General features: G+C 52.0%; 1 protein-coding gene across 1 annotated transcript in view; it reads right to left on the reverse strand.

Annotated features, from left to right (window-relative positions):
- SCART1 (scavenger receptor family member expressed on T cells 1) overlaps positions 1-15,178 on the reverse strand; it is a 33,127-nt gene that overhangs the window by 1,971 nt on the left and 15,978 nt on the right. The window contains 13 exon segments of the mRNA XM_066355554.1: positions 669-983; positions 1,059-1,127; positions 1,704-2,018; positions 2,091-2,405; positions 2,475-2,792; positions 2,934-3,242; positions 5,579-5,893; positions 6,555-6,866; positions 7,450-7,785; positions 8,175-8,253; positions 10,359-10,368; positions 11,144-11,381; positions 11,882-12,029. Coding sequence (XP_066211651.1) covers positions 669-983; positions 1,059-1,127; positions 1,704-2,018; positions 2,091-2,405; positions 2,475-2,792; positions 2,934-3,242; positions 5,579-5,893; positions 6,555-6,866; positions 7,450-7,785; positions 8,175-8,253; positions 10,359-10,368; positions 11,144-11,381; positions 11,882-12,029 — 3,079 coding nt within the window.

Consider the following 15,178-nt stretch of genomic DNA (forward strand, 5'->3'; position numbering starts at 1 on the left):
ATCCTATTGAGCAAGGCAGCCCATAATCATCCGGTGGATGCCGATGGCGAGGGCTCAAGTTTCCTGCTCCCACAGGGCAGCCCCCCCCCCCCAGGAAAAGAGTGACTGTCATGGGTCCAAGACAGATGATCCTGAGCAGTCACACCAGGTGACTCAACGTGCACAGGGAGCTACTCCTGCTCAGGGAAAAGATACCCACAGGGGGGAAGTTACTAGAATCATTACTGTTGTCTTTCTGTTCTCTCCAAACAGAATGAAGTGCAGAGCTTAAGCAGGCATCCCCAAACTACGGCCCGCGGGTCGCATGCAGCCCCCTGAGGCCATTTATCCGGCCCCCACCGCACTTCCGGAAGGGCCACCTCTTTCATTGGTGGTCAGTGAGAGGAGCACTGTATGTGGCGGCCCTCCAACGGTCTGAGGGACAGTGAACTGACCCTCTGTGTAAAAAGTTTGGGGACCCCTGGAGGCTACCACACTGCACTTGACCCCGAGGTGACCCTTACTCCCCAGCAGTAACCATGGGGTAAAAAGCAAGAGAGGTCCCTAAGATATCAGTGGAAGCCATGACAAAACAGCTTATCCCAAAAGACTGCAATGAGATAACTTCCCACCACATGGGACTGGCCCCAAGCCACAGGGGGACAGAGCACGACCTCCCCCCTACTCACGGGAGCAGCGCACGCCCGCATCCTCCTTGTGCCCGCAGTCAGCACGTCCCCACGGCTCCGCTGGGCAGCCCCACAGGGACGCCTCGCTGCCCCGGCACCCCACCTCGTCCAGCCACACGGGTCCTGAGCCTGGACCAAACGCGGCCCCCACCAGGGCGCTGATGGCCCCGCCACAGCCCAGTTGGCGGCACACGACCTCCGCATCTGCCAGGTCCCAGGAATCGTCACACACGGTGCCCCAGGAGCCGGCGTGCCAGAGCTCCACGCGGCCGGAGCAGCGGTCCTCGCCCCCGCGCACGCGCACCACGCCCTCCTCTGGAAACACAAGGGGCCGGGTCAGCAGGTACAGGGCAGGCCCAAAAAGGGAAGGAATGGGGATAAGGAACACACCTGGACAGGTCTGAGTGGCTGAGCAGTTGAGGGTCTCTCCAGGGTTCTGAGGAGTTTCTCCTGACTTTTCTGTGTAAAAATTAGGACCTATCTGATATTTGCAAGGTTATCAGTTTCAGATGCTGTGAAACACTTTTCCTTTTTCCTTTACCACACTGCATTTGACCCGAGGTGACCCTCACTCCCCAGCAGTAACCATGGGGTAAAAAACAAGAGAGATCCCCAAGATATCAGTGGAAACCATGACAAAGCAGCTTTTTCTCTTCCTGTCACCAGGGATGTCTGCTTCTAAAGGAGAAAAGGGCACTTGACCAAGGGGTACCCACACAGGTGGAGGGCTCCACACCCTGTCCTGGGTCTATCCAAGCTAACCTTTCCCTACAGAAAAGCCTGCAGAGCCCGCTGGTCCTGCTTTCCCCACTGACAGGGAGTCACAGGGTCCCAGAAGACTCCAGATGACCCACACCAGCACAGATTCCCAGGACAAGGACCCTCCCTTGCTGGACTGGGACACCCCAGAATTATCAAGTACAGTAAAGTATCATCTCTGAGAGAAAAGGGCCCAAGACATGATCCCTGCAGTGACTCCATGTCAGGCCAGCCCTGCGCATGGCCCTTAAAGACCCCACACACAGCACCCCTCACCTGCACATACCACCCAGGCTTCCTCCTGGCTGGAGCAAGAATGCTGGTCCCAGGGCGCTGACGGGCACTGCCACAGGGACACGTCGAGCCTGTCCCGGCACTGAATAGAGCTCAACCAGAGGGCCCCTGAGATCTTCTGGGTCACTGCCCCAACCTGGAGCAGCCCATGGGGCCCACAGTCCAGCTGCTCACACAGGACTGACAGAGAGGCTGGGCTCAGGGTACCGCAGACACCACCCCAGGTTCCGTTGTAGAAAACTTCCAGCCGCCCGGCGCAGGGCTGGCTGCTGCCCTGCAGCCTCAAGTCCATGGACCCTGCAGGGGAAGAGGCTGTCAGGAGACCCAGCTCTCCTGGGAGTGGCTGCCGGGCAGGACAGCTGCACGGACCTGAGCAGACGACCCCCGCATCCTCCTTGTGCGCACAGTCGTGCTGGCCCCAGCCACTGGATGGACACTGCCACAGCGCAGACTCGTGGCCCCCGCAGCCCAGCTCGTCCATCCAGATGGGCCCCGTGTAGGCGCCAAAGTGCGCAGCCCCCAGGGCGCTGATGGCTTGGCCACAGCCCAGCTGCTGGCAGACCACGTGTGCATCCTGCAGGTCCCAGGCGTCGTCACACACACTGCCCCACGTGCCCCCATGGAGCACTTCCACGCGCCCAGCACAGCGATCCGGCCCCGCAACTAGCCGCACCTGGCGGCTCCCTGTGGACAGACCGAGTCAGGGCCACCAAACCCCAAGGGGGTGGGCGGGGTGCTGGGCTCCTCACTCACCAGAGCACACAACGCCCGCGTCCCGCGACGACCCCGCGGGCACCAGCACTGACGCAGACACGTTGCACTGGGTTAGGCGGGTCTCCGTGCCCAGACACCGCACGTGACTCAGCCCCACCCTCCCAGCCCCGCGCCCCGGGGCAGGCGCCTCATAGGCTCGCTCTGCCTCTCCGCACCCCAGCTGCCCGCACACAACACCAGCGCCACGCAAGTCCCAGGCGTCGTCCAGGACGCGGCCCCACATGCCATCCAGGGACACCTCCACGCGACCATCACAGCGGCTCTGTCCCTCCCTCAGCCGCAGGGCGTGGCGGAGACCTGGGGAGAGAGGTGGGACATGGGAGGAGCTGGCAGGTGTCAGGGGGAGGGGCCCTCCACCTGTAAAGGGGAGAGGCCCACAACCGTCCCCAGAGCCCCTTCCATGCTCAGCCCCTCTGACCATCGCTCCCGCTGACCCACCTGAGCAGACCACGGTGGCTGAGTTTCCCGGGGCACAGGCCGGGGCCCCCAGGGTGCTCACTGGGCAATTCCACAAATAGGGCTCTGTCCCAACACAGTGAAACCTGTCCGGCCAGATGGGGGCGTCCCCATGCCCAAAATGGCTTCCTCCAGGTGTGGCCACTGCGCTGCCACAGTTGAGCTGGTGGCAGAGGACTGTGGCGTCTGCTAAGTCCCAGTGGGTGGCACAGAGGGGCGCCCAGGCCCCCTGAACCTGGAGCTCCACACGCCCCTCACAGCTGCTGCTGCTGCCATTGACCAGCCGGAACTCTGTGGGGAGGGGGTGACAGCATTGCTCCCTGACCCTGTAGACCCTGTCCTTAATGTGAGCTTTGCTAAACAGAGCAAACAGCCACACTTGGGAAGACAAGCTGAAAGCAAGGAAGCCACTCTGAGGACTGACGTCACTGTGAACAGCAGCTAGAGTGAATTATATGCTCCCTCTGCTACAGTAATGGCTAAACCAGAAAACAGCAAAACCAACTCGTACAATAACCTGAAATGTGAGCACAAGCAGGGGACCCTCATGAGGGCTGAAGTTGTGTACTGCTGTCTCCATGCAAGTGGAAAGAGAGAAGGAAGGCAGAACTCTGCTGTTCTTCAGAGCTGCTGCTTCGGCTGATGGCTGGGACCCCAGGGAGCCACAGAGCAGGCAGCCTCACTCGCCCGTCCCTGACCAATATGTGCCTCAACGTGCCCCGTGCCCTGGAACCGGCAAGGAAAGCCCACGACACAGCAGAGGAGGAAACCCCCAGACTTCAACTCTCTTCTAAATAATGTTTAGGCTTGTAAACTGTCATAACCAACTTTTTGGAACTCTAGTATCTAACCAAAAACTTACAACAACTGAGAAAAACTTAATGAAGCAAAAAGTTGGCAAATTTGGCTCTGCCTGGCAAAAAGTGGGAAAATGTGCTGCTTCAGCCTTGGCAGCATGCTCCAACAAAGAGCTCATATGCAAAAACCACAGAGTTTTAAGTTTTGTTTGATTGGTTTTGATTACAAGCATTTAAGAAAATCTTTGTCAAAATTGCTATCTTGCCACTAAGATAAAAAAAAGAGAGAGAGAGACACCTTAGTGGTCACATATGAGAAAGAAGTATCTTTACAAAAAGGGTTTCGAAAAGTCACCAAACAACTATAACCCATAACAATTACCAACAACAAACCTGGGGCGGGGAGAGTCTGATTTTCAGAGTAGATGTATTATAGTAATTTAACGATGTCTAGTTCTCAGCAAAATATAAGATACATGCAAAATATCAAGAAACTCTGGTGCCTGACTCTGGTGGTGTAGTAGATAGAACACTGAGGTCCCAGGTTCAAAATCCCAAGGTCACCAGCTTGAGCACAAGCTCATCAGTTTGAGCATGGGCTTGCCAGATTAAACGCAGGGTCTCTGGCTTGAGCAAGGGGTCACTGGCTGGGCTTGATCCCCTCAGTCAAGGCATATAAGAGAAACCATCAATGAGCAACTAAAGTGATGCAACTACAAGTTGATGCTTCTCATCATTCTCCCTTCCTGCCTCTCTCTCTCTCACTAAAAAAAATGAAAGAAGGAAGGAAAGAAGGAAAAAGGAAGGAAGGAAGGAAGGAAGGAAGGAAGGAAGGAAGGAAGGAAGGAAGGAAGGAAGGAAGGAAGGAAAAATATGGCAACTTCACATAAAAAGTTTTATACTTACCAGAGAAACTAAGGAAACTAAGTCATTATACTTACCAGAGAAAGTTTTAAATAGGTGTCTTAAGTAAGCTCAAATTGCTAAAGAAAAGCAGTTTCATGATATCTAACCACATAGGGAATTTCAATAAAGAGATATAAATTATTAATAAAGGAGATGAAGAGAATTTCTTGAACTTAAAAGTACAATAATGAAACTGAAAAAAGTCATTATTACATGGTTCGACAGGAGATTTGAGCAGGCAAAAGAGAGAATCTATGACCTTGAGGATAAGGGCATCAAGACTCTCCAGTTTGTTGTGCAGGGGAAAAAGAGAAAATTAATAGACAAAAAAAATCTGTTGGACACCATCGAGTGTACCAACATCCACATACAGTTCTATAAAGAGAGGAGAGAGAAAGTAGTAGAGAAAATATTTGAAGAAATAATGGTAAAAACTCTTCAGGTTCCATGAAAGACATGAACTGACACATCCAAGAAGCTCAGCAAACTTCCAGTAAACTCTAGTCAAAAAGACCCTCATGAGACATGTTATAGTCAAACTGTCAGACACCAAATACAAAGAGGAAGGCCCGAGAGTGGACTCACCATGCACAAGGGCCCCCAATAATTTCAAGTCGTTTCTCATCATAAACCATGCAAGCCTAGTCTCACCACTGCTACTCAACATTGCCATGGAAGTTCTAGCCAGAACCATCAGGCCAGAGAAGACAGACAAGGCCTTCAGATGGTAAAGGGTGAAGTAAGACTGCATTCAGAGACTGATTTATATAGAGAATTACACAATCCACACGGAACTATTAAAGCTCTTAAATGTAGAAATGAGGGTACAGGATCAATACATGAAAATCAGTTGTTTCCATATATTGGCAGTAAACAATCCTAAAGTGAGAGAATGATTTCCTTTACAATCATGTAAAAACTTACTTTCTCCTGAGCACCTGAGCCCGGCATCCTGGCTGTGCCCACACTGGTGCCCGGGCCCCCGAGGGCAGTGGAACAGCAAGGACTCATTGCCCACACAGTGGAAGGCCTCTGTCCACACCAACCCAGAGCCCCGGCCGAAGTGGGCACCCCGGGGCGTGGACAGGGCTGAGCCACACTGCAGCTCCCGACACACCACGCGGGCCGTGGCTTGGTCCAGGTCGTCGTCACAGACGGTGCCCCAGGTCAGGCCGTGCCTCACCTCCAGACGCCCGGCACAGGGGTGCTCACCGCCCACCAGCCGTGCTTCCGTGTGTCCTGGGGACAGACATTGGACTGAAACTGCCCCTCAGAAGCAGAGCAGGAGCTTTGCAAGCCTCTGGTGAAGTCCCACCTGGCCCACCTTCCAGTCCCATGGGGAGGACAGGGGGACCAGGACCCCCTGGTCTGGCACAGTCTTGAGAGGCCCTAAGGCAGGCACTGAGGTTCTTGGGGACCTGAAGCCTGGGGTCCCCCTGTCCCTCCCATGCCTTCCTGGGCATCTCACTCAGATTCTGACAGCAAACACTCATTCTCCACTCCTGGGGTTCTACCCTGGTGTAAGTGAGGACAGCCCCCTTGGCTTTGTACCCAAAGGGCCCAGGGCCCCCACATCTGTGTCATTGCCCCGTCCCAGACTTGGACTGCATGTCTGTCCAGCACGTTAATAACATGGTCAGTTTCAAACCCCAGCGCCCAGCCGCACCTAGTACACGCAGTCAGAGCCCTGTGCAAGATCTGGCACAGGAGGCGGCATCTCCCTGGGTGACTGGGCCACCAGGAGAGAAGCAGAACCCTCCAGACACTCCAAGTCACTGTCCATCCCAGGACAGGGATGCAGGCTGGTAGGCAGGAGGTACAAACTTCCCCACCTCTCTTCCAGGCAGTGGACACCCCCGCCGATCCCCCAAGCCCAGCTGTGAGAGGACGGTGTCCCTACCTGAACACACGATCTGGGCGTCTGTCAGAAGTTCGCATTGGTGCTGAACATTCAGGTTGAACCTGCAGTTGAAGATGTTGGACTCTGTTCCCCGGCAGGTCACGACCTTTGGCCCTGGACTCCCAGAACCTCCAGTGAGGTAGGGTCGGGACACCTGGAGCGCTAGGCCGCACCCCAGACTCCTGCAGAAGACATTCGCCTCCTCCGTGTGCAAGCCACACTTCAGCACAGAGGTTTCGGTCATTCTGATCTCAAAGGACCCAGCACAGGGGCTGTGTCCTCCGCTGAGCCCCACCGTCGCCAGCTTTCCACCTGCGGACAGCACAGGAGCCCATCCTGCTGCTCACCTGAGTCTCACTGGTCTGGGGCATGCACCCCACTCTGCACACAGGGGCTCCTGGATGGAGAGGTTTGCCTTTCGGGGGGTGGGGAGCAGAGCCCAGGCATTGTCTGCAGAGAGGCCCTTCCTTCCCACTCAGGGCCCCTCAGCAGTGAGGGAGCGAGCAGCTGTATCCCTCCCCGCTGCTCCCTCAAAGACATCTAGGAGTGGACAACAGAAATGAGCTCTTAGCACTCTGAGACTCCCCCCGCCCCAGAGTGGGAGGGGGCCAGGTGGGAGAGGGAGACAGAGGTCCCCTCACTCCAGAAAGTCTTATGGTCACTCTTGGGCCCAACACTTGACCGTTGGCCGGAGGAGTCAACTAAACTCAGAAAGGGCCGCCCTGGGTATGCACCCCGCAGCTGGGGAAGTGCAGGTGTTCCACACCTGTGCCATCCCGGGCTCTGCTCACCTGGGGCCATCGCAATGCCGTGAGGTCTGAGGCCACAGTTGTGGAGCCATGGGCTTCCATCCTGGCACGACCTCAGATTTGCCCCTCCTCACAGGGCTGCCTACCTGAGCAGTGGACCGCACCAATGCATTCACATGCACAGTCCCGCACCGGCCCCCAGGGCCCCAGGGTGCAGTTCCAGAGCGAGGCCTCCGTGCCCCGGCACTGCACGCCCTGCAGCAAGGACTGCTGGGTCTCCTGGGGCCACACCACGTACGTGGGTGCAACGTGGGCGCCACCGCAGCCCAGCTGCCTGCAGATGACGGCCGCCTCTCCCAGGCCCCAGTGGTCCCCGCACACCGCGCCCTTCTGCCCGCTGTGCTGGACCCGCAGCAAGCCCTCGCAGCGGTTCCCACCTCGTAGCAGAGCCACTGACTCCGACTCCGCCTCCGCCACGGGGCCTGCGGAGCAAGAACACAAGGACCTCCTGTGTGGCAAACATGTACTCGAAATTTTTGTCCAGAATTTTCAAAAATTAGAAATAATTATTGCCTCCCATCCTGATTTGAACCCTTAGTTTCAATTTCTTCGAGTTTTCTCACTTAATGTTGATGGTGCTGATGTCATTTATGAAGCAAAATGTTAACAGAAATGAATGTCTAAGGACCATTTTCTGTGGAATCTCCAGCGTCAGGGCTTGGCCCTCTACACATGCATTGTCATTGTCACTGCCTGCAAAAGGCTGAGACAGCTTTTCCCTCTGGAGCCTCGGCTGTCACCCCACGCTGTCGTCCCCTCCATCAGTGGGCCATCCTCAGAGCCCCCAGCCCTCAGGACAGCAAGCACTCACCTGTAGGAAGGGCCCAACAGGCCAGGAGGAGGGGCCACAGCCTCCAAGGGGACAGTGCCATCCCTGGCCACCTCAGCTGCTGTGCCACCCCAGGCACAGACAGGTGTGCTCTGCCAAGTGCCGGAGGTGGCCTCCAGCTCGGTGCTGAGCCCTCTGGGAAGGAAGCCGTGAGCCCTACCCGCCTCCCAGTGTATCAGTCATCATCTGTCACACAGAGCGGGGGCTCCCCCCAAGGCCTGAGCCCAGACAGCACTGTAGGGTGTGGTGAGGCCCGACTGGACTTCCTGCAGACCCAGGTAGGAAGCTTGTAGACCAGTGACCACCTCAGGGCCAGGGACAGGCTCCGCAGGAGATGCACCCATCTTTCTCTGTTTCACACAGAAGGCAAACAAGGATCACTCCGGCGCATCATAAAAGGACACGGCATCTGATCAAAACCACTAAAAACATGCATGACCTGTGACCAGCACTAGTAAAAGATGCATACTCCTCTCTGTGAGGATGGAGTCCTGGGAAAGCAGCCTAATGTCCAGCAGGACAGCAACAAATGACTGACAGAAGACACACAGGAAGAATCACGAGGCAGACATGTTAAATGACATTGCGGACAGGTGTGTGTTAGCTGTGCCTTCTAGGTGGGAACACACAGGGGGCACAGAGCAGGCAGCTGATGTGCTGTGGTGAGTCACCCTATCTCTGTGCATCTGTTCAAAGTTCTCAGTAGCAACAAACCAAGATGCTGAGGGATCCACTTCTGAGTGATAGAAGAGTGTTTTTCATTTTCTCCCTTAGGTCTATGAGGTTTTTTATTTTTTATTTATTTATTTATGTTTTTGTATTTTTCTGAAGCTGGAAACGGGGAGGCAGTCAGACAGACTCCCGCATAGGCCTGACCGGGATCCACCTGGCACGCCCACCAGGGGGCGATGCTCTGCCCATCCGGGGCATCGCGACCAGAGCCACTCTAGCGCCTGGGGCAGAGGCCAAGGAGCCATCCCCAGCGCCCGGGCCATCTTTTGCTCCAATGGATCCTCGGCTGCGGGAGGGGAAGAGAGAGACAGAGAGGAAGGAGAGGAGGAGGGGTGGAGAAGCAGATGGGCACCTCTCCTGTGTGCCCTGGCTGGGAATCGAACCCAGGACTTCCGCACGCCAGGCCGACGCTCTACCACTGAGCCAACCGGCCAGGGCCAGGTTTTTTATTTTTACTTAATTTTTTTATTTTAGTGAGAGGAGAGGAGGCAGCCTGAATGCGCTCCAACCAGGATCCACCCGGCATGCCCACCAGGAGGCGAAGCTCTGTCCATCTGGGGCTTTGCTCCTTTGTGACCAGAGTCATTTTTTAGCGCTTGAGAAGGAGGCCATGGAGCCATCCTCAGTGCCCTGGGCCAACTCACTTGGGTCTATAGAGCCATGGCTGCTGGAGAAGAAAGAGAGATATGGAGGAGGAGGAGGGGTGGAGAAGCAGATGGGAGCCTCTCCTGTGTGCCCTGACCAGGAATCAAACCCAGGACTTCCACATGCTGGGCCAACGCTTGACCACTGAGCCAACCAGCCAGGGCCGGCTACGAGTTTTTGAATTTACAATAATGTGTATTATTTTCTAATCAGAATAACATCAGTGAATCTTACTTTCCAAAAGATTCATCAGAGAACCAGTTTAAGAGAGGGTTGCTCGGAGATTCCCATAGCGGGTGGAGGACCCTGTTGGCAGGAGCCTTTGTGGTGAGGTTGCAGCTCTTCCCCAACCACAGCCTGGCCGTGCACATAGCTGCACTCCTAGCTTGGCTTCAGGGACATTCAGTTTGCACCCACGAGCCAGGCTGGCCACCTCGAGACCAGAGGGAGGCCCCTGTGTGTGCACAGGGCAAGGTAAGCTCAAACATCCAGGACACCTGCTCATCCCACAAGACTCTGTCAGGAGCAGTTTCAGCCACACACCCAGAACCTAGCAACTAGCCTTCCTCAGGCCCTGTCCAGCCTCTCTGGACATCACCCATCACAGAGAAGCATTTCCCAGAGTGGGTGTGGTCAGGGTGAGTGTGGTCACAAAGGGTTTGTTGGGGTCCTCAGAGCAGGACAGCTTTGAATATTGGGGATTTGGGAACAACACCTAAGCCAAGTGGAGGGTTGTCTGAAGATGAAGGAGGTGGCCAGGAGCTGGTTCATAGGGAACCCACCCCACACCCTGTAGAACCTGCAGGCAAGAGGTGGTGGGTGAGCACAGCTGAAGACACTCAGAGCCCACATCAGACCAGGGTGAGGCAGACAGGGGGCCCAAAACAAACCTGGGCCACAGTGGGTGTCTGATGAATGTTCTGAGATGAACTAACAGATGAATGAACAAGTTCAAAGGGAATTAAATAGCATCTGATTTAGAAATGAGGAAAACAAAAGCCCTCAGGAGTCGTGCTGGTGTCCCTCATGGCCAGCTCATGGTCATCACATCCTGCAGCAGGGGTCAACATGGTATTCCATCCCAGTCTGAGCTCTGAGGCCCAGGCTGTGGGGAGCTCACCTGCATTTAAGGAGAGAAGCATGCATTGGGCCCTCAGCGATCCCCCAGAGCCCGCAGGACGTGTGAACACTAGTTTGTCACCGCACCTCAAAGCCAAAGGGCTGGACACGAAGCAGACAGTGAGTGGGGAGTGAGAGTGAAGGGGGTGCTCACATCGTGTCTCCTCCCACCATCTGCTCAGGCCCCCATGAAGCTGGCCAGGCACCAGGTCCTAGAAGGACTCTGCACAGCCATGAAAAGAAACCCAAATAAAAGCCTAGGGTCCTGCCTAGGCAGGGCCCTAAAATCCACGTCTTCCCCTAAGATTCCCGTGTGACGAGCAAAACTGAAGAAACAACCAAGCATCAGTGCCCAAGCCTGTGACAGGAGTGAGGGTTTCAGACACAAAGGTGGCTCTTAGGATCTTTAAATGTAGCTGCTGGCCAGAGCAGAGTGTTGGACATAGGAGCAGTACAGCAGGACAAGCACAATGGACACCACTGTGAGGGCACACACCACCAAGCTCAGGGGCATCCCCTCCTCCTGCTCCTCCGGCTCCTCGAGGTCACGCTCGGGCTCCCAGGCGTCGTCATAGTCCTCCTCCAGCATGAGGTCCCAGGACACACCGAGCCTCTCCTCCTTCTCTCCCATGGGGACCGCTCCAATGTCCTCATAAATACCTTCTGAGGGCAGATTCCCCAACATCCCAGAACCTGCAGAGACCACATCAGAACCTCCAGCCCTGACACTCCCACTTTCTAGGTCCACAGCCTCCCACCCCTGCGGGCTCTGTCATGTGTGCTGGGACCCTCCAGACTCTCAGTTCCCCACCAGGAGCAACATCCTCCCCAAGGGGACACACTTTCCTAGGCACCCAGCACCTGGAGTTCTGCCAGCCCCTGAGCACAGCCCAGAGCTCCCAGCTACACAGGTGACACAGGAGCAGGGACCCTCGAGCCTGTCCCCACACCTAGGCAGCCCCAAGGACTACCAACCTTCATGCAGCCCCTCTCAGAAGCAGACAGGGCTCAAGGTCCCTTGTCCCTGACAAGTTGTATATCACTGACAAGTCACCACAGGGGAGACTGAGCACAACATACAGAGCAGTTACCAAGACAGAGAAAGTCTACAATGGGCTAGGGTAAGAGTGTGTCCCTAGCCTCCCCATCCCCAGGGCCCTGTGTCACCCTGGCCAGCCACTCCCACTGCCTACCCCTGCAGGCTCTTCTGCGGCACCACTGCACCCCCAGGACCAGGGTGACGATACCCAGGAGGGTGCCCAGGAAGAGGCAGAAGGCCATGGGCAGGGTTCCAGCTGTGAGGGCAGGTGGTGGGGTCAGGGGCAGGTCTCCCCTTTGTACCTGTGCTGCCTGGGCGATTGTGACCTTGGGCTAGATCACCTGAGCCTCTGGGGAGGGGGAGGGGCACCCAGAGGAAAGATGGACCTTGTGCTGCTGCTCCCCCAGAGACAGCCCTAAGGCCACACTGCTGAAGGCTGGGCATGGGGGCACAAGGGAGGAAGGCCCAAGGGCAGCTCTTACGGTCCCGACAACCCACTGCCCTCATCTACGCTTCGGCCATAATGCACTGGGGCCCAAACCCCCAGCTGGCAAGGTAAAGGCCCCATAGAAGCAGCTGGGCAGGGCCCAGCCTGCTGTCCCTCCCAATGGTTCCACCAGCTGGTGCTGTTGTGAGTCGGGGGCGCAGAGAGAGAGATCAGCAGATGAAATCATCAAGGACTAGCAAAGGACCACCGCTCGCTCAGGCAAATGGCCCCGAGTTCATGCTGTGTCCTAATTTTATTCACAAGACTTTTAAAAAAGCTTGTTTACTGAGAAATTGGCATAACATCAAGTGTAACTTTTACTTAAAGATACATGGAGTGCACCTGCAAGATAGCTTAGTAACAACATAATATCAGAAGGCATTAATTGCTATTACTTCTATGGATCCTATAACATTCCTCTCCTTATCTTAAGGGATAATCTTGGAAAGTACAGAAATCTTATGAGAATGTTTTACTGAGAAAAGCCCAGCAACTGCCTTCAGTCACACAGACCTGTTTCAGTGACCCGCCTTCAAATCACAAAACAATTCTCTTGGCAAAACATTCTTTTCTTGTTGGCTGTGTTCCCATCCAAGGCCATGCAATGGGTTATTCCACTATATTTCCCCCTTTTTGTTTATGCTGAATGTTATGAAGAACCACAGAAAACACAGCCTTCTGTTGTTCATCCCTTATTTCTCTTGCTTTGATTTGTCGACAGACTACATATAAAGGAAAACATAGAATTAATATTATTATAAAAAGTCCTACAGTGGATCCCCAAAATCCTTTAATATATTCAATAGGATTTAATTGTGATAAATTATCCATTAATCCCTTCAATATAGGTTGACCTGTCAGAATTTCTAATTTTCTTTGAAAAGCTTCATGAATATGTCTTTGTAATTTAATGATTTCTTTAGTTACATTATAATGATTTAACAAATGTTTTTTAACATTTTCCTAATGGAAATAAGTATGATTTTAAGAAATAGGGGTAACACAAAAAGTAGTTATATTCTAATTACATCTTAGCTTAATTTGTCTTTGCAGGCTAATAATTTTATCTCTTAACATAATTATAGTCTGTTTTAAATTATTAATTTTAATATTAATGTTACTATTTATACATTATTGAGAAGTCCACAGTTGTTCAGAATCTTCATGCCATTTTTGCACAAAGTCCACAGTCTATATTTTGATATAATATAACTCCAGATACAGCAGCCACGGTGGTTACAGCTATTAGTCCTATAATGATGGCGATGATCAGTCCAACCAGTTTCTTTGTTCGCTTCAAGAACTTAATAAGAGCCTGATCTGTGGTGGCGCAGTGGATAAAGCGTCGACCTGGAAATGCTGAGGTCGCCGGTTCAAAATCCTGGGCTTGCCTGGTCAAGGCACATATGGGAGTTGATGCTTCCAGCTCCTCCCCCACTTCTCTCTCTCTGTCTCTCCTCTCTCTCTCTCTCTGTTTCCCCCTCTCCTCTATAAAATGAATAAATAAAAAAAATTTTTAAAAAGAACTTAATAAGATGTTGTAACAGCATCATGAAAGGGGAACCCTGCCACATCCGATGCATCTGTACTGGGATCTAGACTCCTGTTCAGGTTCTTAAAATGTAAAGACTTTGACTATTTTATTAAAAAGAATAGAAGAGTTAATACATGTATAAAAAGCACACTTATTTCAAGTTATTGAATAATTTTCAGCTGTCTATTTGGTTTCACCTATAACAAATATATAAAGCAATCTAACACAAGCAGATATGAAATGTGTTTCATTCTTCTTAAAGATTAACATAATAGGATTAGAAGGATCATTTCTCCAGATTTTTCCTTTCTACACTGACATATGTTTAAGTGCCATGGCTACTTTCCACAAATGATATTGTATAGGACCAAATTTTATATGAGGAGCTTGAGGTGACATCCCTCCTCTATGCTATATGATAGTATGATTACTTTGATCACCAGCTGTAATTAAACCATTGTTCTTATGCCACCTTAAATCAGCACCCTGCCCTTTAACTTGGGCAGAGCTAGCTATGAGGGTTTTAATCTATAACATTTTATGTACAGATGTATTACTTTTAAATCTATATCCTTGTAACAAACTTTTTTTTTTCATTTCTTTATTTTTGACAATAGAGAGCCAAGCTTGAGTTTCTATTTTTAAACAGTGTGGTTCATGTCCTATACATATAGGTAATCCCTCAACTCCTGTTGTATAATTTTCTAATTTCATGCCTTCTGAAGGTGCTAAGGGACCTCTATTATTAAACGGTCTTGGAAGCCAATTAGAGTCATTAACAAAAATAGGAAAGGCACTATTTTCCTAATGAATAGCTCTACTTAATGGAGAATTAGGAACATATGCCTAATAACTAAAATTTTCAGCTCTACTTACCAGAATTGTTACCAAAGCAATCATTGCTAAAAACAGGTTAGTAGCATTTTCTTCTTTTTTAGTAGTTTGTAGCATTTTTTACCATTAAAGGTCAGTTTTTTAAGTTGACCCCACCTTGGTATTTTAGCTTTTTTAATACCAAGCACTAGTACCTTTAAGATTCTTCTTTTGAAATTCATTTCTTCCATCTCAGCAATGGGTGGATATGGAAAGAATCTATTGTTCTTATTCATGTTGTTAGTTTAATTCTGTGAGCAGGACTCCAAAGGACTTCACCGGATTCTGCAGTGACACAAGCAAACCCTCTTCCCCAATGTTGCACTAAACTAGGTACCTATTGATTCAACTCACTTTTATAATGTATAGGTTGATTAATCTTAGAACTCTTACTTTTCGTCTAATGTCTGCAGCAGTCAAATTATCTTCTCCTGTATTTAAGAAATTTAAAGTAAATGAAGCTTTGTGTAACATAATTCTAGGGAATAATCTTCTTTCTTCTCCCCCCTTTTGTTTAAGTAACATATTTTTCAGAGTGCAATTACTGCATTCAATAA

Source organism: Saccopteryx leptura, chromosome 13 (genome assembly GCF_036850995.1).
Source record: "Saccopteryx leptura isolate mSacLep1 chromosome 13, mSacLep1_pri_phased_curated, whole genome shotgun sequence".
NCBI lineage: Eukaryota > Metazoa > Chordata > Mammalia > Chiroptera > Emballonuridae > Saccopteryx > Saccopteryx leptura.